This window comes from Rattus norvegicus, chromosome 15, assembly GCF_036323735.1.
Source record: "Rattus norvegicus strain BN/NHsdMcwi chromosome 15, GRCr8, whole genome shotgun sequence".
Taxonomy (NCBI): Eukaryota; Metazoa; Chordata; class Mammalia; order Rodentia; family Muridae; genus Rattus; species Rattus norvegicus.
Window position 1 is genome coordinate 45374516 of NC_086033.1, and position 26915 is coordinate 45401430.

The following is a 26915-nucleotide window of genomic DNA, read 5'->3' on the forward strand; positions in this document are numbered from 1 at the left end:
GAGCAGCACAGGCTCTTAACTGCTCAGCCACCACTCCTGCACCAGTCGTTATATTTTTTAAAGATTATGAATTTATTGTATAACTAATTCTCTCTTAGGGTTAATTGTACATGTGGATTCTTCCTTAATTCTCCTGGAATTAACTTTTCATATTGTAAATTCCGTCTTTGATTCTTCCCAACTTTGTAGCCAACTGACCCAACAATACATATCTATTATCTATTCATTTCCTGGCCTTTTTGAGGCAGGGTCTCACTTTGTAACCCATGCTGGTCTTCAACTCACTACATAGTACAGTCTGGTCTCTAGCTCTTGACAATTTTTCCTCAGCCTCCTGAGCCAAGGAAACATATAACATCTCAAATGGGTCATAGACCTAAATGTAAAACCTGAAAAGTATTAACAATAAGTCTTTGTCACTTTGAATTAGGCAAACACCTTAGAAGACACCCAAAAACACAATCTACCAGAGAAAAAAATACATAAACCATGAGAATTTATTACTGCTTTCAAGGGCCTGAAGGGGATGGCTTAGGAGTTAAGCACATTGGTTACTCTTGCAAAGGACTTGTGTTTGATTTTAAACATCCATGTTTCAGCTCGTTCACAGGGGACTCAACACTGTCTTCTGGTCTCTGAGGGCATGAGGAACCCGCATGGTACACAGACATACATGCAGGCAAACACGCACATGCATTTAAAAACAAAACTCCCTATTATCTGGTGAGATGACTAGGGTTAAAGGCTGGGTTGCAGCCTAGACTAATGTACTGAGTTTCATCTCTGAGACTCACATAGTACAAGGAGAGAACTGACCCCCATAGGTTGTCCACAGTGCCATACAGAGAGAGAGAGAGAGAGAGAGAGAGAGAGAGAGAGAGAGAGAGAGAGAGGGAGGGAGAGGGAGAGGGAGAGGGAGAGGGAGAGGGAGAGGGAGAGGGAGAGGGAGAGAGAGAAATCACCTTTAAGGTCTTTTCCTCCCTAGATACGGTGTTATATTTATAAAGGCATAATGAAGGTATAAAAACATTCTTCTGTGGGTTTTCTCATGTCTAAGCATTTTATGCACCTAAGACTGACAACATATAATGCGAAGTAGGCAAAGTAGACCATCTCATCTCATTCTCTGACCTCCAAAGGCATGCCTCCTCTTCTCTCAAATACATAAATAGAAGATCATTAGAGTGAAAAGACATACTTTTCAAGGAGCCATTAGGAATGAAAAGAAGGGGCTGGGGATTTAGCTCAGTGGTAGAGCACTTACCTAGGAAGCGCAAGGCCCTGGGTTCGGTCCCCAGCTCCGGGGGAAAAAAAAAAAAAAGGAATGAAAAGAAATACTCCTCATATTAAGAGAATGTACTCTCCAAAGCATATTCTGTAACAGAGTCTTATATCCAGATTAGAAATGTTGGGGAGCAGGCAAACAAACTGTGTTACATTGTTATTTCTTTCAGATTTTCGTATGAATATTTGTTTGCATGTATGTGTATGTATGCATGGATGGATACATGTGTACAATGATTTGCACCCTCCAAGGCAAGAAGAGGGCACTGGATTCCCCTGGAACTGGGATCACAGATGGCTATGATCCACCATGTAGGTGCCAGGAGCTACTGAACCTAGATCCTTTGGATGAGCAACAAAAAGGCCCTTAAAATGGCTGAGCCATCACTCTAACCCCTACCCCCTCCTTTTTGATAGTGTCCCAGGTAGTCCAGGCTGGCCTGGAACCTTATATTGCTGAGGATGACTTTGGGCTGCTGCTCCTCTTTCCCTGTTTCAAGGCTGCTGTGATTACAGGTGTGCACCACCACACCCAACCTAAGTCACTGTTAACTTTCTTAAATGGATAAAAATGAAAACCCAGTTTTTGTTCAGTTAGTGGATATTAAAAACATGGCTGATATAATCATGATCCAAGGTTTTGGTATTTTGGAAAGTATTTTTGCCATCATGTCCCTATCATGTAAGGTACTAATTCTGTCTGTAGGGCTGTACACTAATCGGTTTTACACCGAGACTGGTATGCTTACTGGTATGCTATTTGCAAAATAAAAACAAAAATGAAAAACCAAGAACTGGCCATGGAAAATGCACACAAGTGAGGCTATGTAGACAAGAAAATTCTGTTTATAGATAATACTTGACAGTCACCCACTAGCACACACTTGGAAGACAAGAGAAGCAAGGAAATCTGGAGTTCAAGACTACCCTGTCTCAAAACAAAATCCTCAACATAGGAATCTGCTCAAAATGTCAGGGGGAGAAAAGACACTAAGCTTATATAGGTGGATCCAGTTCCTATTGAATACCCTCTCTGATTAGGTACTTCTTGACTGTCCAGAGAATCAAATTTACACTATTGCTCTTAATTGCACAAATGTGCATGGAGTGTCTGGCCTTGTAACACGGTGTATCAGATCTGCCTTTGCAAGGGAGAATGGTGAGTTCTTTCCCAGAGAGGCTGGTGCATTCCAAACAACAGTTGGCTTTAGGGTGTCTATCACTGGTCTCTGCTCACTGCATGGTCTCATTGAACAGGGAATTAACCTGGACATAAGCACACTTTAAAATGACCTTTTACTTGATCTGGTTTGGGTTTTAATGGCTTTCGTGTCTATATAGTCCAAAAACATTTCACAAAGGCTAGTCGAGATTTAACTACTGCCCTCTAGCGGGAAATTACCCAAACAACCTGTTGCTGGCCCTCTTTCTAAATATTTTTTTATGCCAGTTTAACTTCCTGCTTGGAGAAATCTTTGTAAAATTCAAAGTTTTGTGGTTGTCTATGTGACAAGCAAGGTGTTACAGAGGACCATTTTATGTTAACTTCAAATTTGTTAAGTCTCTAATTCAAACATAGGGCTAGTGCGTCCCAAATGACCCAGTGTCTTAAGCATTTGAGAACACTTTCAGGTTCTAAGATTCACTAGACATGATAATTAAGAATGCTGCGTAAGGGGGTTGGGGATTTAGCTCAGTGGTAGAACGCTTGCCTAGCAAGCTCAAGACCCTGGGTTCGGTCCCCAGCTCTGAAAAAAAAGAAGAAGAAAAAAAAAAGAATGCTGCGTAAGAAACTGTCATATAGCTTCAACTCTCCACCTTTGGACAAATCATTATGGGTTCTCAAATAGTGAAGAAAATTGGTAAGATTCATTAGACACACTTAAAATGGGGAGTAGCACAGGATCTCTCCATAAGTAGCTCTGGAACCTACTTTGTAGTCTGGCCTTGAATTCAAGGGATTAGCTTGCCTTGATCTCAAATGTGGTGACTTTGTAGGGTAGGTTTGTCTCCCATGTGGTGGGACTGAAGGTGTGTACCACCACACCAGAGCTTATACACATTTAAAAAAAATGTTTAGTGTGTGTCTAAGTGGACATGCAGGTGTGGAGGGCAGAGGACAACTACTGAGATTCTCTGTCACTTAGGTTCTGTCTGCTGATCTCAGATCAGGTTTGGTTGTGTAGTACTAAACCATCTTGATACTGGCTCAGTTGGCAATTTTGGGTAGGGTTAGGGACAGTGCAAATTATTTCTATTTGAAATCATGTGGGATAGAAAAGGATGAACATTCTTAAATAATTGAATGGTTTAAGTTTCACCAAAAAAAAAAAGTTTTTGCCAGTACTGTTTAAATCTACACACAGATTTTCTAAAAAGAAATATATTGATGTAGTAAGTTGCATGTGACTGTTTGCATTTCTCTAAGGTTGGTGGGATGCTTAGGGGTAGCAGTGCAGGCAGTGAGCAAGCCTGATGACCACCATTCATGGTGGAAGACAAACCTATTCCTGTAAGCTGTACTCTGACCACCACATGTATGCTGTGCCAGATGCACTCAGGCACCATATAATAATACTAATGTATCAAGTGTAAGATTTAGGGGGTTGAATAACAAAGGAAAAAAAAGTTCAGGAATAATTTTTCTAAAATTCTGGGAAGAATGGATATACAACTTGATACCGAGAAGTTAGTTATAAAGTGTGTTAGAGGTTTATATATTACCAATTTTTATTGCCCAGCCACCAAAGACTGACATTTAACAGAATGAGAGCTCTCTCTTTCTAGCACTTCAAAAACATTACAAGAGGGTAAAATATGTGTACAGATCATAGGAGATTAGGAAAATACAATCAAGTTGACAAGACTATATTTATTCTATAAGTTTTATTAATAGAAAGTTGACTATATAAAATGAGTGGCTGGGCTTAGTTTGCTACACCAAAGATACTGGAAAAAGACTTAATATGATTATATAGCTTATGATAGCATTCCAGATAGGCATCTTAAATATGACAGGTTTCTTTTGACTATACAAAACTAACCCTTATAGTGATGGATGAAATCATTAAAAATTACCAATTGAATAAAAAAAAAGGGACTCCTATTAACTGTTTGGTGACTCAAAGTCAAACCATAGAAATTCCACCATCCCAAAGGATATGAAAAGTTATCCATCAAAAATTAGTATTGTTGGTCTTTCTGGATACATAACTATCCACTTGCAAGCCAAAGAAACAAACAGACTAAGAATGTACCCTCACTCCCCAAATAAATTAGTAAAAGTGCCATTAAGAATCATCAGACATATTGTTTAAACAGATTCAAATTTAACTCCAAAAGATACAGTAACTTTATTACATAAAATTTCTCCGGTGTGCTAAAAATGTTAATGTACAAGACATAATATCTGTGTAAGTGTAGAGGGAATTGTGGTGGAGTTGTTTAATCATTTTTCATTACTGAAGAACAATAGGCAGTGGGAATATATAAGCACGCAGTCCTCTAAATTCAACATTGTTATATTACCGTTCAACCAAAATACACTGCCATCCTCATATAAAGGCCTGCTTATTCACCTTTTAAAAATAAAGTCCATTCTCTCTCCATAAAGCTTTCTGCAGGACTGACGAAGGTCCATCCCACGCTAACTGGGACACTCTCCATCTTTGGTTTTAGGGCCTCAGCACTGGGACACTTTGGGTCAACACACATCTGGTGCTTATGCAGTTGCTGCAGTCCATGCAGCACTGTACCTTTAAAAGCTTGCTCCAAATATACCTTTGGAAAACCAAAACAGAAGACGTATCTATGGCAAAGTACAATCCATTGATTCCACAGCAATTAGTACAAAACAGCTCTATAGAGCAGCATCAGGTTTCATCTACCAAGTTACTTCCAGACGGAATTCCAGTCTACCATGCCTGAAGAGTGAGAAAAGTCAACTTGTCTACTTGGTATTTCCTAAGGCAAAGGAATTAAGCACTGAAAAGATTTCAGAGTGAAGCTCTACAACTGTGGTTCTCATGGACAGCAACATTGTTAACACACACACACACACACACACACACACACACACACACACACACACACACACACAACCCAAAAAACAAAAAGCCCAGAACCTTCTAGCATTTCTAGGCTGTGAACCCTTAACAATTATATATATTCAACACATGGATGCACAGAACCATGATTCTGAGGTTTCATGGAAAAGAACACTTGTTAAAAATAGTTCACAAAAATACCAAGGAGACAACAGAAACCCATTTCATTTCATTGTGCCCAAGGATGACACAAAATGTTGGTTTAAAGAGGTAGATGAAAAAGAAAGAAAACCAGATTCTCCATTCTTTGTCACTTTTATTCAGTAGTAGTTTTTTTTTTTTCCTTATTTTCAGTGCCAGACATGGCAAGGAGTGATTACAGCCAACTGTTATTAAAACATTTGTTCGTAACATAGTCCCCCATTACCACTGACCCCAAACTGACTCATTTTGTGTGCTTTCGTTCTTCCTTTTTAATACGCCACCACGGAGACAAGGTGGAAAGGGCAAGGATAAGAGATGGAGGGGAGAGTCCAGGAGGCCAGAGAGGAGGAATGCTACAAGCCACAGTAAGAATGAGCTGTATTTAATTTAAAAAAGAGGGGAGGGATGTACCCCACAAATGATACAGTAATGAGGATACACAAATTCCATAGCATGACTGAAGGCGTTCACTGTGTTTGACGTCATCACAATGGAAGGCATAAAAAGTGGAGTACATCAATGCTGACACAGTCCAGTCCAGTCCACCAGGCAAGATGGTGCAAGAAGTCATTAAATTAAAAGTGCCCTTCCCTTCCCTAAATGGCTAGCAGACATGGAAACAGCCCGGGATGCATCCGCACAGCTTTCTCCATGTGGCTATCAAATGTGTTGTTGAATGGCACACTGTCAAACACTGGAAAGGGACGCCACAATGGACCGCTCTCTTATAGGTACGAATGCTAGATTCAACTATCTCACTAAGCAGGAAGTGGCTCCTCTGCAGAGAATGCCAGCCTAATTCACTTTGTCTTGAAATATATACAGATTGTTTGTAGTCGCTACAGCAATGATGTTTTCCTTGGGATGCCAGGCTGTATGAAGGATTTTCTTGTTGAAGTCTAGACTGTCAACACTTATTTCATCTTTCTTTCGCTTGCCACTTGCACAGACTTTGCGTGGTTTCAAAACTGTACGAGGCTTATTGTTTTCTCGCGATGCTTCTAGAGTTATATCCCGCTTTGTGTTCCTGTCGAACATTCTGAAGAAATTATTGTAGGATCCAGTCATGACAACACTGTAAAAGTAGAACACCCAGTCAAACATGTAAACAAGAGACTGTGTTTACTGTAACAAGGCCATGACTATCCTGGCCCAGCACTCTATAGGAAGCAACTTCTCTATACTTATTTGAGTTAAGACACAGAGCTATTGATATTAAACCACAAACACTGGAACCCTCCTTCCAAAAAACAGTCTAGAAAATTGGAGAGAGTTGACAGCAGCTAAGCGCATTCCCTCTCTGTATGAGTTACCCAGTGAATGAATTTTTCCAACTGCAGGTCACACAGCCAACACAACCAGGTGGTTTCTAGAAGCAGCAGCCTGTGGAGCGTCTACCAGTAACATGCCAACCTCCTCCAAAGCAGAAAAGGTTGTTTCTTAGGAGGCAAATTTTCATGATGCAAATTATGGCCTTTCTTACTTGTCAGGTAATTTTTTGTTTTTGAGATCTCTTTATGCAATTGAGATTGACCTTAAAATTATAACCTTTCTGCCTCAAGGTTCCTAGTGCAAGTACAACAGACCTGGTCAAAAAATAAAACATATCTTCATTAGCAGAAAATTACCATACTTGTAACACAAAACACCTTTGGGAATCCTCATGAAACCAACAATGGTCCCCAAACTCAAGTGTGTACATGACATTGGACTCCTGGTCCCTTTGTCATCCTTCTTCTGGTTGTATCCCAGGAGACCTATTTTCCGAAATTCCCTTACCAAAAACTTTTTCAACTTTTACTACATATCTTCAAAAGCAAATTTAGACTTCTGAAACCTTTCCTATACAGAATGTCAGTCCCTCAAAAAACAACAGAAAATCTAAAAGTTGATACATGTCTCTGGCAACAATGAAACTGTTTAAGAATAATTCATATTCCAGGCCTACATGGAAAACCCTTGCTGGGGAGGTGAGGGAGAATCACATAAATTAATCTGGTATGCCCACCCCTCCTGGTATCCAGATTTGAAGATTGTATATAACATGTATTTAATGAAGAAACACAATGCTCACACAGACTGTGTTACTGTCTAACGCAAAATGCTGAGGTTATAAAAGACAAGAAAAGACTGAAGGACTCTTCTAGAATGAAAAGAACAAGATGAGATATGACATCACGTTCCTCTCTGCCATGAGGGACTGAGACCACCTGGTGGGCCAGTAAGCTCTGTAGACAGCACTGACAAGCTAGCACTGAGGTCGGAGCTGCGGCAGACAGGATGTGTCCTTTAGGAGGCAGTATGGGAACTGTGAGGGTTTGATGAGTAAGAGCCCTTGCTGCTTTTACAGGTTTCTGTTCCCAGCAACCCACTGTGGCTCATGACTAACCACCTTTTACTCCAGTTCCAGGAGATCTGCAACCCTCTTCTGGCCTCCACGGGCAGAAGGCACAACACGTATATATACATGCAGGCAAACATTCATTCACAAAATTAAAATAAACACCTTAAGAAATAGTTTGGAACTTAATAAGTAATTTGAAAAGAATCATTCCAAAAACATTTTCCTTTCAATTCTACCGACCGACCTACCTACCTACCTACCTACCTACCTACGGTTGATGGGTTTACTGATTGTGGTGTGTGTGGTGTGTGTGTGGTACGAGGAGGTCGGAGGACAATCTTTAAGAATTGGTTTTCTTTCCCTTGCGAGTCCCAGGAATCCAACTTCGGCTTGGCAGCCTTTTGCTCCATCCGTTACCCTGCCTGCCCTCAGAAAGTGTTCTTAATGTTGAGAATAACTTCCTTCATAATGGAAGGAAACTGAGAACAGCTAACCATACAGCTATACAGCACACACTTACACACCAGTATGTTCTCTTCTTCACATCTGTCCTTCCTGGCCTCACATTTAGCAGTGATATCACAAATGCTTGGTCCACAGAAGGCCTGTGAGTAGTGTGGCCTCATGTAAAAAGACAAGCACCCCAAGCTGCATGGCTCTCCGGAGCATCTAACGCTAAGGAATCTGAATCATATCAAACTTTTTAAACTCAACTACTGCCAAATAAAGCACCTTTAACTGCATTAGATAGGGACGAAAGCAACTTCAAATTGAGGCCTTAACTGAAACACAAGCATGAAGCGCTTGCAATAACATATAGTGTTACTTCTGTGAAATGGAATGGAGTGGTAACCAGACACGGAATCAAGTATCTGCTGCCTCAACAGTTCCCCGAATGACAGACCAGCACCAAAGAAAATCCACTATTTTAACTAAGTGTGCGCATAACAGAGTTGTGACTCTATTTTAACTGTTTCTTGAATCATTGTTACTCAGGCTAGCCTCAGACTCTTGAGCTCAAACAATCCTCCTGCCTCAGCTGCCCAAGTAGGTGGGACTACAGGCACACATTGTACCTGGTTAGCAATGTTGTTATTAGGCTTACAAAGGGGGAAAAGATTTTAAGATAATTGAAGTACCTATAGCATCTTGCTATTGATCGCCTCTGCTTTACATTTACTTTGAAAATCAATGCTTAGTTTTCGTCATTAAGTCTCTATTCATTACTAGAGTTATTAGCAGCTACCCAGAAGAAAAGTGAATAATAATTAACTCCTGTCAAAAAGAGAGGTTATATTTTTACCTAGTATAACAAACAAGAGATGAAATAGCCAGTTTCTTTCCTTACCTGTCAGACCCATTCCAACAACATTCAAATTTGTCAAATATGCAGTCGTTTTCATACAGTGAGCAAAGTTTACTTCTGAGGTATTCGTGTACCTGTAGAGAAAATAATACACTGAGTTTACATCATTGTCTTCTCAAATCAGGAACATGACTAAAAATCCATATACTTAAAGAGTGAGTATACAGAATCACACATCCCTTTAATAGTACTATTTCTCTTAATCTTGACAAACTCTTAGGCAGGCCCACTTTCCTGTGATACAACTAAGAAAAAAAAACCACCTTTCTGGGTGCACTGTACCCTGATAAGAGGTATGAGACTAGGGGCGGGCTTTGAGGTCTTAAAAGCCCAAGTCAGGCCCAGCCTCTCCCAGCTCCTGCTTGTAAATGCCACTGCTCCAGCGCCAGGCCGGACTCACAGAGATCTGCCTGCCTCTGGCCCCCACCCCACCCAGGTGTCTTGGTCACAGGTGTCTCTTGACATCAATAGAACACTAAGGGAGACCACACCTAAGTCAGAAAGTAATTGAAAAGGATGAATAAGAGACTAACAAACATTGCAGCAGAATTCCATTTCCACGTCTTAGCACTCCGCCCACGACTACTAGTAGGAATGCTGCTTCCTTGCCTTTAAGTACCATTTTCTGAGCACAAATTTAATTTTGGCCAATTAGTTCCAAAATAAATATACAGTGCAGCAAGGCTTCAGTGATGGTTCAGTGATGAACTGGTTTCTCTTGGCTTTCATGTACCCACATCACTCAACAGAAATTCAGTGGTGGGCAGTGAGACAGATGACCAGTAATGCTTGCCATGATGACCCAAGTCCCAAGATACATAGTAGAGAGAGCAAAATCCTGTAGGTTATTCTGACTCTCATATGTATGCACATAGTGTACTCATGTACATACACACAAATAAATACAATAAAACATGAATATCACTTAATATTATTTATTCAGCATAAAAAGGTAATGAAGACATATCTCTTGAAATTATTATTCTACATTTACTAGTATTTCACAAAGAGTAATTTTGGAAAGTCAATCAGATAAACATAAAAGTAAGTAAACCTTCGACATAAAAGGCAGTCAAGCATGGCACATCTCTACACTGATGGTACTTCCCAGTGTTTGCTGAGATTATTAATTATCAACCGTTCCTGTTTCACTGAATGAGACCTTTAGGAAGAAGAAATGACAGCCACCAGTAGGTGACATGTTTAATTTATGCTGCTCAGGTTGGTCTCAAACTTAGGGGGCTCTAACCTCCTGCTTCGTGTTCCTGAGTTCTGGTATTACAAGTGTGCATTGCACACTCAGACCTAAGCTCAGTATAAATGTCCACTGTACTTGTTACAAGCAGTGAGTGATTCTAGCCATGTTTATATAACATTAAAAAAACTTCTTTCCCCCTCTTGCCTTCTTGCTCTTGCTTTGTCCTCTTCTCCCTACCCCCACCTCTCCACGTGCTCATGGCCAGCCTCTACTCAGCTACTCTCTCTGCCTTTCTCTGTCCCTACTGCCCTTTTAACTCCCCTCCCCATATCCTGAATAAACTCTATTCTATACTTAAAAAAAATATATATATATATATATATATATATATATATATATATTGTTTTTTTTTTTCGAGACAGGGTTTCTCTGTGTAGCCCTAACTGGCTTGGAACTCAGAGATTCACCTGCCTCTGCCTCCCAAGTGCTGGGATTAGAGGAAGGCACCACCATCACCTAGCTAGTGGAACTGCAACTGACATATTAATGGGAAGAAAAACAAAGAAACACCAAAAATAGCCTTTAGTCCCACAGAGTCAGCAAGATGACCATATAATGCAGACAGGACTGTGAAGCTAGTCTCACTGCCAACTTAAGAAAGACAGCTACAAAATGTAGCTCTCCTTGCCACTGCCAACACTTTGAAAACAAAGCACGATTTTCTCTCTTTGTGTCAATGCAACATATTTAGAGGTTTGAAAAATTAAGACTGGAGGAGTGTCTCCTAATTGTTCTGTATGTACACCGTGCATGTCCTGAATCCAGAGCAGTCTGACTGTTTTCTATACCTTGCTCCATAGGCCCTGCTGGACTGACTTGTGCTGCACTGTGCAACTCAGTTTCTCCTGCCTGTGATGTCACAGATACTGGTCAAGGATAGAAGCTAGCTGACAGAGGGAGAAACCTGCATGTACATTTTGCACTGGAGAAACTTTCCTAAAGCCGTAGGCTGAGATTTCAGATCCTTTAAAACTTGAGACAGTTAGCCAAAAAGGAGCCATGACTTGGCTGCTCAGATTTAAGCTCTGACTCACTATTACCCACACTGTTTGGGGTGTGCCCTCTGCTAAGAGTGTTCTCCCCAACCCTGTGCCTACCTCCACTTCTCACTCTCACAAACAAAGGAGCACACCAATTTGCCAGTAATGAACCACATGAGTAACAAAATTAAGTGTAACCCTGAACAGACAATATACTTTACACCGGCGATGGTAGCATATTTCATGACTCAGATTCTGAGAAAAGCTAGTCAACAGTGTAGCACTCCAAACCCATGTAAGGAGCACCCCAACACACCTCCCACAGGTACACACTCTTCAAAAGAAACAGCCTGCAAATACCTGGTATGTCTCCACGGGCCTGTTTTCCATATTCAAGTCCCAAACTTTGACTGACAAATAGTCTCTAGTCATCATATAGCGACCACTGTGGCTGAATTTTACATCAGAAATTGAGGAGATGATTTCAGAAAAAAACGACCTGTTGCTGGGATCTTCGGGTTCTTCAAACACTGAAAAAGAAGGGAAAATGTTTCATATTTGGGCTTGGATAAATCATTTTCCAAAGTAGCCACTCAAGTGAGATAAAAATCACAGGCTAATCCAGAAAAATTAAAACATTTTGCCAGCTTTAGGAACATGTTTCCTCACAAAGTCTTTTGAGAGAAAAGTATCAATACAAAGTGCAGAATCCTGCTAATAAGGTAGGATTCTGGTTCTGCAGAGGACTCCCAAGGTTCTTTACCTCAGTGCACACCCGACGCCACTGCCTCTATAGCATCACTCTGGAAACCACCACCAACCCCACCTATCTAGGATTTTGTCAACTGGAACATATTTGGATTTTTCAATGCAACCAAAGCCAAGAAAATAATTTTACAACCCCCTTGTTTGGATTTTAAAATAGTTTATTTACTTTTATTTTACTATGTGTATGGTATGTATTGATGTGTATGAAGAGTGTGTGCAGAACAAGGTGTTGTTCCTTTGGAACTGGTGCCACATACAAACAGCTCTGAGCCGCCCCAGTCTTCTTCATTGCTGAATCAGGTCCCCAGCCTCATTCATTTAAAAGCTCATGTTTCCTCAACATTTTATAAAGATGAGAAAGACCATTCTTGGAGACGAAATGGGAAGGGAGGAAAGGAAGGAAGCTCTAACTGATATCATACTACAGAGTTTGGTTATACCTATACCCGACAGACCCTCCTACCCTGTGGGCTCCCTGTGGAATACCACAGACACACAAGCCCAGGTCAAGTCTGAGTAGATGACCATTTTAAAGAAAGGGCAGAAACAGACTTACGTTTAGAATGCCTGTCACAGAGTGCAGATGCCCTCATGTCACATAAGCGAATGGTCCCTTTACTGCTGCTGTACACAAACGTGTTACAGCTGTTGGGATGGAACTCTGCGGCTGTGATCACCTCCGTGAGCTCCTCCATATTGGCAGGCTTAATGTCCACAATATCTAGACGGCATTTCATTAAGGAATCTATACTCGGAAATGGGCAGATAACGAAGATCAAGTATTTCTTCTCAATAATGACTCCTTTTTATAACCCCAGAAGTGTTAAAATGTGTTCTGTATCTTTCTTTCTTTACTGAGAGGTCTTCCCATCTGTAGACAGGCTGGCCTGAAACCCCTGACCCTCCACTCTCAGCCCGCTGAGTGATGGGACTGGGAGATAGCACTGCTACACATGGGCAGAAACAACTCTTTAAATCAGTTCCGTATCCCAAATTTCCCAGTTTTGATTATTTAAAAAAGAAGGGGTGGAGAGATACCACACAGATGGAAAAATATTATTAAATCAAGGACTCAAATACATCTAGGAGAGAAGATAAATCTAAGATTGATAGACATAATTTGATTTCTTTACCAAACACCAAACTAAACAAATCAAGTGGATACTAAAACTCCTGTCTGTAATTTCCAGATGCCAGAGATTAATTCGCAAATCATCTGCTGATAAGTAGGTTTCATAATCACTATTGATAGAAATGGAGTTGATGTGGTAGGTATGGGCGTTGGCAAATATTCTCCGCGGACTGGCCTCCACCATTAGATCCATGGGCCTAAACACCGGCACCTGTCAACAAAATAAATCCTTTGAAATAGTATTCAAGATTCATAAGACCATTATTCCACTTTTGAGAAAACAAGTCATAGAAGAATATAGCTTGAGTTTGGGTTTTTTTTTTTTTTTTTTTGGTTTTTTTGTTTTGTTTTATTTTGTTTCTAAGTCACAGATGTTGGTTGGTAAGCAGTGAACTAGAAGAAAAATAAACAATCTGAACAACCTACCTTCTTTTCCAGGAAGAAACAGTACTAGTTTATAAATCGTAGCTCTCGTATAAACTAGCAAATGTTTCTGGTTTGAATTATGAAACTAAAATAGAAAGCCCAGTTTCTTTTTTCTTTTTTTAAAAAATATTTATTATATAAACATCAAACAGCTTTCAGTCTGCATGTGTGCCTGCAGGTCAGAAGAGGAAACCAGATACCGTTACAGATGGTTATGAGCCACCATGTGGTTGCTGGGAATTGAACTCATGATCTCTGGAAGAGCAGACATTGCTCTTACCCTCTGAGTCATTTCTCCAGCCCAAAAGCCCAGTTTCTTATTCTTAGCACCTTTAGCACAAACTGTAAGAGTCTGCCATTTCTACTTCCTCAGCTCCAAAGCTCTCTATGTAACAAAGAAGGTTCCAGCACTGAAAGCCCAAACCAGTGAATAGTATAGTATAAAACACAGGTTATGTGTGTCCAGCTCTGCCTCTGTTAGCAAGGAGACCACTACAGAGTATTTTCTGTTTCAATGGAGAGATACAATGTCTCATAAAGAAGTGTTCATTAGCTTGGAGCCAGAGTATACAAATATTGACAAAAAACCAATCAGAGGCTTTTCCCCCCTTTCTTTGAGGACGTGGTCTCCTTATATCTCAGGCTGGCCTCAAACACAGAGACCCACCGCTGCTCTGGGACTGGGAGTCGTTGTTATTAAGGACTTACTCGTAGTGTAGTGACTGTAGTAGGGTCTCTATACCTTCCATCTTCCTCTTTCAAGTTATAGCCTTCTGGTCTTTTGTCTCTTTCACTGATTTTCCATAATTTTATTGTTTTATCTGGGGAAAGAATGAAGAAAGCCTTCAAAAACAGCAGGAAAAAAAATAATTCTGATAGGCCATTTTAAATATGCCATCAAATACTTCACCTAAAGGAATTTTTACTTCACCCCACCCCCTTTGAGACAAGGTTTCAGTGAACAGCCTTGGCCTAAACTTCCTACATAGACCACGGGCTTCAAACTCAAAGAGAGATCTCCCTAGCTCCGTCTCCCAAGGGCTGGGGAGGGTCCAGCCAACGAAACCTTTCTAGAATTCTTATATACCTCATTCAGGTGCTAGAATGAAAAGAGTGAGGCCCCACTTTCAGCACAAGCTACTCTTAACAACAATAACAAAAAGAAAAGCCATGTGCTTATTCATAAAGTCTAAATAAGGTCTCTAGTTCTCAGAAATACTTCGAACTGTTTCAGGGGTATAAACACGTATGTCTGTGCACAAACGTGCCCAGCAATCAATATTACGGTAGAAAATAAGCAGCACTGCCTATTACTGAGCTCAAGTGGCAAGGCCTAGCTCCTCAGATCCTATCCCAGTGTATCTAATGGGAGACCAGGCTCCTTGATAGCATGATTGTTTTGAATTTGTCTTTTCTCCTCTTGAATCAAGGATTCCCTAAATACAGAACAGGGGCCCGAAAACAGTGATTAAAAGCAAATCCTCAACTCCTTCAAGACAAAAACCCCTATAATTCAAGGATGCATACAATAACATACTATATGCACTTGTGCACACGCACACACAGACACTACCTTGGAATTGCATTTAGACTTATTAGTTCCAAATATAGATGTATTCTCACATATACTTTACCCGGTCTAATGTTAGCATCTTACGCAACAATGGCAAAGCTTGTGAAAACCATGTGTAACACTACGGAAACTAAGGTGTCCCTAAGATTTGAAGAAGTTTCCCATTAACCAACACCCATTTTCTGTCTCAGGGTCCAAACTCCACAACATTTTGCCATGAAGCCTCCTTAATCTTTAATCTGCCTCTCAAAGACTCGGATAATTTGTCTTTATCAGGGCAGCTGTGAATAGTAGGAGTGTGGCCCTTCAAAGAATGTCACTGGGTATTTAGAAGAACACAATGGAGAAGTGACTTCCAAGCTCATCATACAAGGATACAGACTAGGTCAGCATAATTGGTGGTTAGTAGTTGATATTGTCAGGCTTCGCCTCCGCACACTTTGCACACCTACTCACTTTATTCTTTGGAAATAAAAGTCTACCCATGTATTGTTTAAGACTATTTACTATGGACTCATGTATGATTTTATGTAGTTATAATTCTAAAATGGTATTTTTATACAAAAGCAAGACATTTTGAATGATCTTTTTTTTTTTTTGTTCTTTTTTTTCGGAGCTGGGGACCGAACCCAGGGCCTTGCGCTTCCTAGGTAAGCGCTCTACCACTGAGCTAAATCCCCAGCCCCTTGAATGATCTTATATAAGCAAAATTGAATATCATAGTTTTAAAATAGCCTGAAAGCCATTTTAAAAGTGATACAAGACAATCTACAGGGAGACACTAGAGCAGCCATTTCTACTGCCTGCTTGCAACACTTGATTCAAGTGTAAACTCCTGGCTTCAGCATCTTACAGTGTACCCCTAAGCTCTCATCTAGATCTTGTTTGTGATTCCTCTGCAGCTAGGCTCTGCTTCCAGTATACTACTAGGCTTACAGACAGATGGTTGAGTAATAGGTGCTCACATAAAAGCCATTTACACTCTCTTTCTTAACTTTGGAAGACATAAGCATTGCTTAGAAATCCCTTTCTGAAGATGAGAATGACAAATACCCCCCACCCCGAGCTCTATCTTCAGTCTATTGAAATTCATCAACCTTATAAACAGTCCAGATAGGACCGTAACATACCAAACTTTCAGATGGGATTAAATTAGTTCCTATTTTCTTAGAGAAAAACAAAACAGCGCATGTGTGCACACAGGCCCATGCCCCCCCCCCAACAAATAAAGCCCTCTAAAGCAAACAAACAACTCTGACAAAATCTGAAAGAATTTTTTTAAGGTACATTTTTTTTCAATCATAAAGCTTGTGACTTAGAATTTAAAAATGTTTTTGTTTCAGTCATGGAATACAGAACACTGAAATACTATAATAGTTACATGATCTCAGTGTAGTACACTGGGAAGCAGGAAGACAGGAAATAAAATTGCTACATGAAAATCCATTTAATTAATTATGACTTAAAAATATCTTGCCAAAAGCTCTGAGAACAACCTCTTTACTAGTGCTCATGCTCAATACGGTGAGCAGCAGGACTCAGGGAAAGGCAAACAACTTTTGTTTCTAACTCTGCATTTAATATATAAGGGCTTTGATGCTATGTCTCACAGTAAACATGGAGGCCACCCTATGAGTGCTGACATCTCCGAGATGCTTTATGTACATCAAAACCATTGGGCATGGCTCCAGTTTTACCCTTCCTCTACCTTCTCTAGCCCTTCACACTCAAACACAAGTCTGTAAAATGCTGACCTTTTAAATACTACCATATTGGGCCCTATTTTTAAACACATATCCCCCCAAGGTGTTACCAACGTCTTATTTAGATATCCCCCACCAATGTATGACTGTCTAATTTAGATTATCAGTAATAACAACGAAACACTGCAATCTGTTCTTTCAGGCTTGTAGTGGTTTGAATAATTATAGCCCCCATAGTCTCATGTATTTGAAAGCCTAGTCATCAGCGGTGGGCTTTGAGGTTTCCAAAGCCCATGCCAGATCCAGTCTGTCTGTCCCATTCCTTTCCATATCCCTTGCCCCTCCATGATGATAACGACTAAACCTCTAAAACTGTAAGCCAGTCCCAATTAAATGCTTTCTCTTATAAGAGTTGCCTTGGTCTTGGTGTTTCTTCACAGCAACAGAATAGTGACTAAGTCAAGGCCCTTAAATAATTTGTAGCATTATTCAGTATTTTCAAATGTAGGCACCTACTGTGCTTAGAGATACTGTCCACTGTCTATAGAACACACAGACTCCTAGGAAAGGAAGGTAAGGTAAGTATGTAACTGGGTATAATGTTGCCTTTAATCTCAATACTCAGGAAACAGAGGGAAGCAGAGTTTTGTAAGTTCCAGGTAGGCCTGGGCTACTGGTGAGTCCCTGTCTCAAAAAAAAAAAAAAAACAAAAAAAAAAACAAAAACAAAAACAAAACAAAACCAAAAATCAACTCTAGAGACAGAAATACCCTTGACCATAAAAACAAATATTTTCAAACCACAAACTACAATATACAACACACTTCCCAGGGATATTTGTTTCTAAAAGTAAAACAAAACAAATATATAAACACATAGTATAATCATATTACTTACTTGATGCAAAAAAAGTGTTGAAGAGCTATTTGATGTACCTCAGTTTACCACATAAATCAAAATGGAAGCAAGACTAGAAACTATCATCTGATTCTTCTATCAAGGATGCAATGTATTGCAGCCGTGTTATATCACTTTCTTTCAGGAAGAGGTGAGGTGGGATACAGTGGGCATACCCATGTTTGGGAGGCCAAAGTAGGATATCAACATTTCAAAGCTATCCTGGGCTATGATGCAAGACTGTCTCACTACCTCCCTTGCCTCGTAAACACGAAGAAATTGTCATTTATTTAGAAAGAGGAAGGCAGAGGGTAAAAAGGGTAAAAAAATTTAATTGAGAGAAAATGGGTCTCCAAGGAGGCATGGAATCAGGAGTAGAGCGATGTTTTATGCACTGCATCCCCATAAATTCAATACAATAAACCACAGGGTACAAGAGTGCACGAAGGGGCTCTAAATATCTCCCACTGTGTTACCCTAAGTAGTCATGAGTCTACACACTCTGCAAACAGAAAGATGTAAGTGCTAAGGTTTGCTTCTATTAATAGTTAGATGAGATAAATGTGAGATTTCTGCTAATGTGTGTCAGCCTAAAGTTTTAATAGACCATGACACCCAGATCTCAAAGTGTCACCCCCATCTCTTCAATCTCAAGGTCCTGATAAGTCAAAACTCACTCTCTCTCTCTCTCTCTCTCTCTCTCTCTCTCTCTCTCTCTGTCTATCTGTCTGTCTCTCTCTCTCTCACACACACACACACACACACACACAAATTTATACTACTCTTAATTTGTCATGCAAAACCTCAAACTCTGACCAACATTACACCCAGCTCTAACCCTTTCTCCCACCTTTCCTTACACAAATACAGCTAACATGAGAATCTTCTTCCACCCATGTGGCTTATAGAGAAGAAAGTGAAGAGCTAGTCAAAGTCAAGGAAGAAGCATACTCTCCTAGAAATCATCCTGGAGATAAATCATCTTCTGTAAAGTTTGGAAAGAAAATAAGCATTTTCTAAGCATTGGGTCTACCTGCCAAGTTACCATGTTAATATACATTCATAACAGTGCTGTAACAAAGACACTGCTACCTATGTCTTCTGGTAAGGAATATTCAACTCAGGATTTGGGATCAACCAAAGGAGGCAGAAATAAAATTGGCCTAAATAAAAAATTAGTACCCAGGAATCTGAATTTGCAAGTTAGCAATAAAAGAAGCAAAAGTAGTAAATTAACGTTCTGCACAAGGGAAGGGCCTGCATCCTCTGGAGAACCATATGCCCATGGATGCCTGAAAACAAAAGATGCACACTTACCATTGGTAGACAATAAAAACTGGGCAGCATTTTTCTGGGGTAACCACCTAATTTTGTTGATCTTCTCTTCTATTTCTAAGCTTTTCAAGTAGTCAAATTCTGGCTCATGGCTCTGGAAGGTGCTGTAAACATTGTATTCTCCTCTGCTATGAGACTGGATTTTGTTCTACAACAGAAAAAAAATATTTGGACTATGTTGAGAAATATATCAAACCATAATCAACTCCAACAGACTCTGAAAATTGTAGATACCCCAACCAGGCAGCTCTATCTTACACCCTATTGTACTGTTTTCTGTATTTAAAATTCTTCAAGGAGAAAGAAAGCTTTACGAAGAGCAAGAAGGAAACACTTAAGTAAGCTTCATTTAATAGGGAGATGGTACACCAAATACAGACTGATTTAATTAACTTGTATATTAAATAGCATAATCATACCGTTAAAGAAGAAAACTGAACACCCATAGTAATGGATACCATTTAAAATGTAAAATGAGAAAGCCACTGATCAGAAACAGCTAGCTGGAGCACATTTTGTCTGCTCTTTTATCTAATCTGATACTTGGTCTTTTTGCCGTTCCTTTCTATATTCCCTACTGAAAAGCTCTTTAAAAGGTGCTCTCATAAATCCAACAACCCATGTCACCCCTTTGGACAACTTTGCTGCCAATTAAGTATGCAACAGCACCCTGGCAACGCCTGCCTGAACCTCTGCTCCATGGCTTACTCTCCTGAGTTCTGATTACAGGAACCTCACACACCAATGCTTAGTTCACTTCGTGCCAGTCTGCTGGTATATATTTGTTCAATTAAAGGGATTCATATAAACATTACTTGTGACCTATCACACAATTAGAAACACTTTTGTAAGAATATTATTAAAAAAATTTACTAGAATCTTCAGAAAAATAAATGATATTACAACTGTATGGATAAGCAATCACTTTAATAAAAACCAAGTTATCAAGTGAAGTATTTATAGCTACCAAAATAGCCATCTTCCCATTCACATCAGAAGAAACCTGTTCAATTATCTCGGAAACACATACTTTGGTTTGTGTCTTCTAACAGTGTAGTCATAACTTTTCAATCACTTATTCTGGCACGTATCAATAATTAGTGAATGGGCTGGTCAAAACTGTGAAGTCTTCAGAATATACCAAGAACACATCCAACCTTGGGGTGTGTTGGTGTGCCACACTCATATACCAAATTCCATAACGTATTTGTTTTTTCATGTATACTAAAATACCACATGCTGTCAATCTTTCACCTAAACTTACCCAAACAGCCTTATATGAAATAAATAAAACTACAATTGAGTTATTATTGTGAATATTGTTTTAATTTTCTTTAAATATATTTAAACGATGGTATATAGTACCATGAATATCTAAGGCTTAAAGAGAACAGAACCTCATGTCAAAAGTATACACGGGTTGGGGATTTAGCTCAGTGGTAGAGCGCTTGCCTAGCAAGCGCAAGGCCCTGGGTTCAGTCCCCAGCTCCGGGGGAAAAAAAAAAAAAAAAAAACTTGAAAAAGTATACACTTCAAGTACCCAGTGTACAAAATAAGAAGCTACACATGGAATTATTTCATGAAAACCATAAACCCATGAAAACCATGAAAAAATTTTTCAGAAACAGAATCAGAACACCATCATAAAGATTCCTCAAGAACCTCACACAAGGTTCAGACTTGATCTATTTCAATCTATTACAAAAACCTAAAACAAGCAAACAAGCAACAACAACAAAAAGGAGTCCAGCAGCTATAGACTACATGAAACACCTTTTACCAAAGAAAATTTTATCTTAAGGGTAAAAGAAGCCACACCACCAAACTACAGAAGAGAAGTGAAGAAGAAACTCACCCCTAAGACAAAGTAATAGAACAGATGGCCTAGCACTTAAAACAAAAAACCTTCTGAGACTACAAAAGGGAGCTTGCAGCTGGCCTTTTCCTCCAACAGAAGAACCTGTGCTTAGGTTAAGCAATCATGGCAGTTCTGTACTCTAATGGACCCATGACAGTGAAAAGTGTGAAGAAAAAGATCATCTACTTGAACACACATCAACGTCAGAGGGTGGCTTTCTGGGTTTCACTTAAAACAAAAAACGAAAACAGCACTCCTACCTAACAGAGAATTATGACACATTCTAACATGTACCGTGCTCCAGTTTTTTGCATGGCGCTTTAACATCCCGATTTTCTTACTTTGTTTTTGATGACCACAAGAATCTATTTTCTTCACCATGTGCTCTATGTGTGAAATTTTCCTTAACAAATTTACAAATAGTTTATCCTTAACACCTGTATTAGTATCGGAACTATAGCATGCTTTCAGTCAAATTTCTGCTTGAGGAAAAGCACTTGGAACAGAAAGGATTTAGCAAAATGCACATCTAGCAACACAGAAACAGCTTCCAAAGAGAAGCTACTTCTATTCACCAAAAACAGTACAAAACCCAAACCACCCATTTCCAATAAAGTAACAACAGAAGAGAGCCCCACACAGAAGGCTCTGTCCTAACAAGCCTCAGAGCCGAGTACGTGAGGCAGAGCTATACTGCACAGGGACAAGGAGACACAAAAACCACACATGAGAAGAGGAAGGCTTGGATTCTGACCAAGGTGGTCTTGTGTAGATCCACTGGAAGGCCAGCACCTATCTCAAAAACACATTACAGATATAAAGGTGAGCACAACGTAATTCAAGGACAATCGTGTCAAAAAAGCTGTTTTCTACCTGCCACAGGTTAACCACTGACCATACACCGAACACCTAAAATACTATAATCAAAAGGAAATTCACTCACTCAACTCATTAACTCCAGATTGCCTCAAACCTGTGATTCTCCCACACCACTCTGCCCAGTGCTGGAATACAGGTGTGCACCACAATGGATGGAGTTAACTTACTCCTTTGTTCATTCACTCACTTTCCAGCTTTTAGAAGGGGTCTACTGGTTGTTTTCATGAACTACACTACCAAAGTCCAAGGCTCACCCATTCTAACACCTTACACGTCAGCATTTCGAAGATTGCATCCCATTAGAATGGAGGGTGTAGTGACTGGAATCTCATGTGGAAGCCTTGGGTATTACAGTAGCATTACTGCAAACCTAGCTATTGTATGTATTTGTTCTTTATTTCACCACCATGACTACAGCTTCTCTCTTCTTTAATAAATTTAATTGTAGATAGTCACATGGCCAGTTAGGAAGAGAAAGATAATACCCGATTCAGGAGACACTGCAGACACAGACAACAGAGAAGAACCTCCCCATCCAAACGTAATTTAAACAGCAAATACACAAAACAAAGAAGTAATCTCAAAACAAGAATGAAAACCTACTCGCATTGTGGAGGCAGGCCCACCTACTGCAAAACTGAAACCTGCAAGGCCAGAAGGCTTCAATTCAGAAAGATTATTATCTAGATTATTATACCCAGCAAAGCAATTTCTCATAATGGTAGAAGAACAAAAATTTTCCATGATTAAAATGGACTAACTAAGCCAAGCAGTGGTGATACACACCTCTCATCCTAGCATTGCAGAGGCAGAGGCAGAGGCAGGCGGATCGAGGACAGCCTGGTCTACAAACCCTGTCTCAAAACAACAACAACAAAAGATGAAAGCAATGTATGACCAGGAAGTCATCTTTACAGAAGAAAAGCAAACTTATCTACATGGCCACAGGGAGAATAAATCACACTAGACTAATAGTTAAAACGAAACAAAGAATAAAACACCAAACACTACAAAATGGCAGAAGTCAACACATATTATTAATAACTACTCTAAATATCAAAGATCAATTCTCCATTCAAAAGACACAATTACAACTGGATCAAAAACACAGGTGTCATCTATTTGCTGACCCCAAGAAATCTAACACACAACCAAAGATTAATTTAGGGTGAAAGAACAGAAAAAAGTGTTCCAATCACTTAGACATAAGAAGCCAGGGGGAAAAAATATTAAAGGCCTCTTCACACTGACTAAGAGGATAATCCATCGAGTGGACAGTGACAGTGTAAAACACACTGACATGTCCCAAACACAACTGCATGCCTAATTTCATAAAACAACTAGATGTAAAGTCACAGACTATCCCTAGCACAACAGTAGTGGGTCACTTCTACACCCCATTTTCCACAGGTCACCCAGACCAAAAAGAAAAAAAAAAAAGGTAGAGAAACATTAAGAATTAAATAGCATCATAGACCAATGAGCTTAACAGACATCAACAGAGCATTCATTCCATCCGAACACTCTAGAACACATTCTCTCAACAGCCCATGGAACATTCTCTACAATAGATCGCATATCTATTTTAGAAGGAAGTAAAGCCCTGGCTGTCCTGGAACTCACTCTCCAGGCTGGCCTGCTACTCAAAGAGATGCATCTGCTGCCTCTGCCTCCTGGGTGCTGGGATTAAAGGTGGGCACCACCATGCACAGCATGCAAGTGTCTTGAACACAGGAAAACAAACAATTCATTGCATTCTACTTGATCACAGTGGAATAAGACGTAAAGTTAACAGCAAGAGCACTCTTGAGCATACATAACCTCAGGGAGATTAAACAGCACACTGAAGAATGGGTAGAATTCTTTAAAAAATTAAGTAGTAAAGAAAAACATTTCTAGGGTCAAATAAAAATGAAAACATTAACCTAATATAAACCCATGTGATATGACTAAGGCAGCATTAGGAGGGAAGTTTATAACTCTAGGTACCTGCATTGACAAGTTAGAGGCCTCTCTCAATGCTGCATGCACCTTAAAACTCTGGAAAAGAACAAGTCAAGAAGTGGAAAGATGGTGAAGTTTGATATCAAAGCATAAACTAATGAAACAGAAACAAAAAAATATAATTACCCAAAGAGCTGCTTCTATGAAAAACAAAAACAAAACAAAACAAGATAGGCAAACCCTTAGCCAAACTAATTAAAAGATCCAAATTACTAAAATTAGAAATGAAAACAAGAGCAGTGTGAAGATGCAAACAATTGCAAGGATGACCTGACGGACCAAACCCGTGCGCTGCTCTAAACCGGTCGTGCTCAGCGCTGGTGTCCCCTGCTGCCGCCATGCCCAAAAGAAAGGCTAAAGGGACACTAAAGGAGACCAAGCCAAGGTGAAGGACGAGCCACAGAGGAGCTCTGCAAGGTTTGTCTGCTAAACCTGCTCCTCCAAAGCCAGAGCCCAGGCCTAAATCGGCCCTGAAAAGAAGGGAGAGAGGGTTCCCAAGGGAAGGAAGGGGAAAGCAAATGATGATAAGGATGTGAAGGCCAACACACACCAGGCACAGGAGGCTGAAGGTGCTGGAGATGTCAAGTGACGCGTGTGCATTTTTGATAACTGTGTACTTCTGGTGCCTGTACAGTTGGAGATATATTTTTTATCAAGTTTTATAAAAATGCAAAAAAATGCATTATGGGGTTTACCAATGAAATTCAGAAAACTTTTAGGTCTTACTTAAAAACATAAAAAGAAAAGTATGAATTTCTAAACAACTGATCTACCAAATCAAGATGAGAAACAATTTGGAACACATCACAAGGCAGTGATATTAAAGCAGTAACTAAAAATCTCAACTGAGTGCAGTTGTACTTGCCTTTAATATCTTAGCACACAAGGTAGAAAAAAAAAAGTGGATCCCTGAGTTTAAGGCTAGCCTGGTCTACAGAGTGAGTTCCAGGACAGCTGGGGTTACACAAGAAGCCATGTCCCAAAACAAACAAATATCTCTGGGGACTGAAAGAAAGCTCAGCAGCAGGTTGCCTCTCAGCCTGACAAGCAAAGTACAAGTCTCAAAATCACCATGGTGGAAAGAAAAAAAACCGACTCCACATGTGCAAGTGGCATGTGCACAAATATACACACCCAGAAACATACTGTGATAGTTTGAATAAAAATGGCCCCCAAGGGTCAATGTTGGAGTGGGTGTGGCCTTGTTGGAGGAAGTATGCCTCAGTCTCTTCTGGTCTTTGCCCCTCCAGATAGAGAACTCTCAGCACTGTATCTTCCTGCACGCAGACATGTTTCCCACCATGACAATAATGAACTAAACCCCTGAAACTGTATGTAAACTAGCCTCAATTAAATATTTTCCTTTATATGAGTTGCCATGGTTATAGTGTGCCTTCACAGCAATAGAAACCCTAAGACTAAGACAGACAGATACACACACACACACACACACACACACACACACACACACACACACACACACAAAATAATTTCATTCAGGGATTGTGGCACACACCTTTCAGTAGGTAGAGATGGCCGATGGCCAGAAAACAGTGATACCCTTTCTTGTTAAGATGATTAAAAAAGTCTCCCCACCAAATGAGTCTAGAGCTACATGGATTCACTGGAGAATATTACTGGATCTTCAAAGAACACCAATGCTTTCCCAAAAGCATTCCATAAAATAGAAAAAGACATTTTACCAAAATCTTTTTATTAGTATTACCTTGACACCAACACCAAAGATGTAAGAACAATATATCCCAGACCAACCCCCTGATGAACTTCAAAACAATCCCCCCTCAAAAAAACAAAACAAAAAACACCAAAACAACAAAACCCAAACCTAAAACTCTTGCCACCTGAACTCAAGAACACAAACAGATCATCAAGTTGGCTTCATTACAGAGATGCAGATGGTTTAAATCAATAAATGGTATGAATTATATAAATAGACTAAAGGACAGAAATCACCTGGCTATCAAAATAGATGCCAAAAGGGCTTCTGACGAATTTCAATATCCTTTCATGTTAAAAGTCCTGAGATAACTGGAATAGAAAGAATGTACTTTAACAAAATAAAGGGTATAGAAGACAAACTTACAACCAATATTAAAATGGGAAACCTCAGTGCATTTATAATAAAACCAGGAATAAGACAAGGGTGCTCCCTATCTTCACTCCTATTCATACAGTGATGTAATTCTTAGCCAGAACAGTCAGAGAACCAGGGGTTCAGTGGGTCAGAGCACTGGCTACTCTTCTAAAGGATCGAGGGTCAAAAAATATCTGGCTCTAACTCCAATTCCAAGAGATCTAAGGCCCTCTTCTGGGTTTCACAGGCCACAGGTGTCCACATGGTGCACAGGCATACATTCAAGCAAACCATCCATGAACATAAAAAACAAAGGAAGCAAATAAAAGGAATACAAATGGACAGGAAGAAGTCATATATCCTATTTGAAGATGATATGATTCTAACCTGAGATCCAAAAGACCACCAGAAAGCTCTCAGATCTTAATAAACACGTTGTGTGTAACATATCAATAACAAGCATCTGGGGGAAAAAAAAAAATCAACCAGGGAAGTGATCCCACTCAATGGCTTAACACCAGGATGAAAAAGCTTTCCAGAACCCACTACTTTGTAAAAATATACTTTTGTATAAAGTAACTTTTAGTATAAAATTCTTATACCAAATTTTAAAACAATGGGTTTGAAGGATGTCTGGTTGGGCAATGCTGCACCCAAAAGATACAGATTATGAAATGAAAATTTCAGTCCAAGGACTGGGTTATCTCCCTACAAGCCACTAGTCAAGAAGTTCTGGAAGCACCCAAAACAACACAGGCTATTG

At 39.8% G+C, this 26915-nt stretch overlaps 1 protein-coding gene across 7 annotated transcripts in view; it reads right to left on the reverse strand.

Moving 5' to 3' along the window:
* Positions 1–5626: 5626 nt before the first annotated feature.
* Positions 5627–26915, reverse strand: part of Ppp2r2a (protein phosphatase 2, regulatory subunit B, alpha) — a 59287-nt gene continuing 37998 nt past the window's right edge. For all 7 annotated transcript variants that reach the window (XM_063273917.1, NM_053999.2, XM_063273916.1 and 4 more), the window contains 7 exons: positions 19299–19464; positions 14517–14629; positions 13416–13593; positions 12807–12971; positions 11843–12012; positions 9227–9318; positions 5627–6609 (listed from right to left, as the gene is read on the reverse strand). In XM_063273917.1, the coding sequence (XP_063129987.1) occupies positions 6330–6609; positions 9227–9318; positions 11843–12012; positions 12807–12971; positions 13416–13593; positions 14517–14629; positions 19299–19464 (1164 nt within the window). In that variant the 3' untranslated portion in view covers positions 5627–6329. The remainder of the gene's footprint in view (positions 6610–9226; positions 9319–11842; positions 12013–12806; positions 12972–13415; positions 13594–14516; positions 14630–19298; positions 19465–26915) is intronic.